A 2,963-nucleotide genomic window follows, 5' to 3' on the forward strand; every position below is an offset into this window, starting at 1 on the left:
TCTGCATCACAAGAGTTATACACAGTTATTCACACTCACTTGCTGAGATGGAGAGATCAAGAGTTACTGTGCTTTCATGTAAGAAAAATGATACTTCTTCATGTGTTATTATTTATTGTAATATTTTAAGCAGCTATTGTCTAAAATGTAATTAGTTTTAATTATTTGTTCATATATTTAAAAAAAATCCTTGCAATATTTATTTTTTAAAAGATATTTAATTAAATTTTTGCTCTTGTAGATGTACTGTTACTGTTCAGTCAGACAATAATCTATGGAGAAGAAATCGAGATAAAGGTCAGACCAGGAGACAACATAACTCTCTACTGTGACCGCCCTTTAACTAATGGTTACATCGTATGGATAAGAAACTGCTCTCAGGAAGATCATCCCTCTCTCATAATAGATCACAACTTAATGTACAAAACAACTTTCCCACATTTAAGCTTTCTTCAAAACTCCAACAATAATTCTTTAGACCTTCATATAAGTAACATTACAGTCTCTGATCTGGGACTCTACTACTGTGCTGAATTCAAGAGAGTATCAGGAGTGCAATATCGTGGAAACCGAACAACACGTCTCTCTCTCGATGGTAAGAAAACATTTTCGACACTTTTTAGTATATTCTTTGTAGTTTAATCTTTATTAATCTAAAATTAAACATGCAATACTTTTTCAGTATAAGGAAATAATAAAAACAATGGAATGTAGTTGTTTATTTTTCACTGTTTGAATTTGTTTTATTGATTCAGTAACTTCATGTTCTGGAGCCTTTAGCAGCACCGTCTCTCCTCCTCCTCCTGTATCAGACTGTTTCCACCACTGGGTGCTGTTGGTCAGTGTTTGTGTTGTGTGTTTTCTCCTCTGCTTCATCTGTGTCTACTGCCTCTGTCAGAAGAAAACTACAGGTGCTTATATAATTATTATTTTATTCTTTATTGTTTCTACAGTACATGGAAACACTTTATTTCAGTAGTTCACTTTACACATTTTACTAACAGTAAGTAAATTTGCAACTGCTTTGCAACTGCTTTGCAACTGCTGATAATTACAGTATTAAACAATCTTAAAATTAAACACTTTTATCTATGAAGTACATGCCAACTTATTCTACTAACCCCTTAGCTAACCCTACCCCTAACAGTCTACTAATACTCTATTGAGAGTGGTGACATGTACATGCAACATGTAACTTATAGTTAATTTAATGTCTAAGGTGGACTATCTAAAGTATAACTTGGTTGGTGTTTTTTTTGTCAATGAACAGAATGTATACCAGGAGAGACTGCACACAGAATTAATCATGCATCTTTTAAATGCTACATTTACTGTATGAACCAATAAAAAATAATGGTTAACTATAAATAAAAGTGAACTTTAAATAAACTATTCAGGATTGTGTCATATATTTACATCTTAACAACATTTTACCTAAAACTTTTGCTGAAAGTTTCTTTATCAGAACTGCATTGTAGATTTTCTCATTGCACTGTGTTTTTGTGTTTTTTAAGGTTATGAGAGTGCAAAGATGTTCACAGTAAATGTTATAAAGGTATTTCTGTCTTTACCATCAAACTTAACCCTTTATTTCAAAGAGGACAGGAAAGGTTAAACAAATGTATCTGTTATTGACTTCAGATGGATCCGACAGAGAAACATCAATGTGAGATGAGTAAGACTGGAAGGTTCTGCCATCATTCTGAAGTTACTTACAGACTCCTGCCATCTGAACATCACTATGAAAAGATGTGAATCTCTCTGATCAGTTTATGTAAACTCAGATTTCACCAATAGAAACTGTTTACTGCACACTTTGTACTCAGCTATCTCAGACCTTTCCCAGTTATGTGAACCACATTTAGGTACAAACACATAAACTACCAAACAAGGAATATACAGTACATATGAATTACATGAAATATCATTTAAAAAATGTGTTAAAATAAAATACTTATAAAAAAAGAGAAAAGTCTTATTATGTACTGTATTTCCATAAATTCATACAGATTTTATTTGAGTATATAGGTTATCCAAAGCTATTCTCAGGTTATAAATTCTATTTTATTTGAATTAATTTTTGAAAAGATGAAGACAAAACTGTTTGAATAAACTTTGAAGACCAGGATGATGTGTATTTTATGTTTACTCTAAAACCTTGTGTATGAGGATAAGTACATGCACAATGACCATTGTGACCGCAGTTCAGTGTCTTTCACAACCTAAATGCAAATAACATCAAATTGTATAGCACATAAACTTTGTCATTATTGCTCATTTAATAGTAAAGATTGACAATTTTAACAAAACAATTTTAACTGGGTTGAAGTGAAGAATAAACCGCAGTGAGCAAGCTGCCCTTCTTGCATTTGGATGCTAACCAACACACAAAACCACATATAAGCTAATGGAAAAAAAATGTGTCTGATGACCAGCAAAAAGAAATGAAGTGTGAGTTCAGATCAGATAATGTCATGCAGCAGTGAAACTAAAGCATTTATCTTAATTTATCTTTATCTCATAAAAAATATTTCATGACATCAAATGTGTCATATTATAGTGAAACACCTACAATGTACTGTGCAGGGGTTTATCAAGTAAGTTTTTAACTGATGGTCTTCACTAGTTAAAGTTAGTAAAATGTTAGTATGACCGGGTGCATAATATAAACAAGTTAAACCTGACACTGACTTAACATTATTTATGTCTAAAACAAACAATGTAAACCTTTCAGGTCATAAAAATCTTCCTGTAACATCAGACAAGTTTGTAGTTATGACAAACAATAAGGACATCTTAAAACAGGAAACCACAACCTTGTGTTTGTTCTTGTGCACTAATAGGTGTTAACTGGTGCCTGCATATTGCACACAAATGTGCAATTTGTGGTTATAAGAAATAGGTTTACACCCAAACTCAAAGCAACCTGGTATGTGTATGCAGATAACTACAAGATAAGCAAA

The 2,963-nt window shown here is 32.1% G+C and overlaps 1 protein-coding gene across 1 annotated transcript; it reads left to right on the forward strand.

Moving 5' to 3' along the window:
• On the forward strand, positions 1-1,819 carry LOC135735507 (uncharacterized). Its single transcript, XM_065253931.2, has 5 exons — positions 1-78; positions 242-595; positions 756-911; positions 1,515-1,555; positions 1,642-1,819. The coding sequence occupies exons 1-5, from the start codon at positions 48-50 to the stop codon at positions 1,753-1,755; spliced, it is 696 nt and encodes a 231-aa protein (XP_065110003.1). The 5' UTR covers positions 1-47; the 3' UTR covers positions 1,756-1,819.
• Positions 1,820-2,963: the final 1,144 nt, after the last annotated feature.

The sequence above is a fragment of the Paramisgurnus dabryanus genome, chromosome 4, assembly GCF_030506205.2.
Source record: "Paramisgurnus dabryanus chromosome 4, PD_genome_1.1, whole genome shotgun sequence".
NCBI lineage: Eukaryota > Metazoa > Chordata > Actinopteri > Cypriniformes > Cobitidae > Paramisgurnus > Paramisgurnus dabryanus.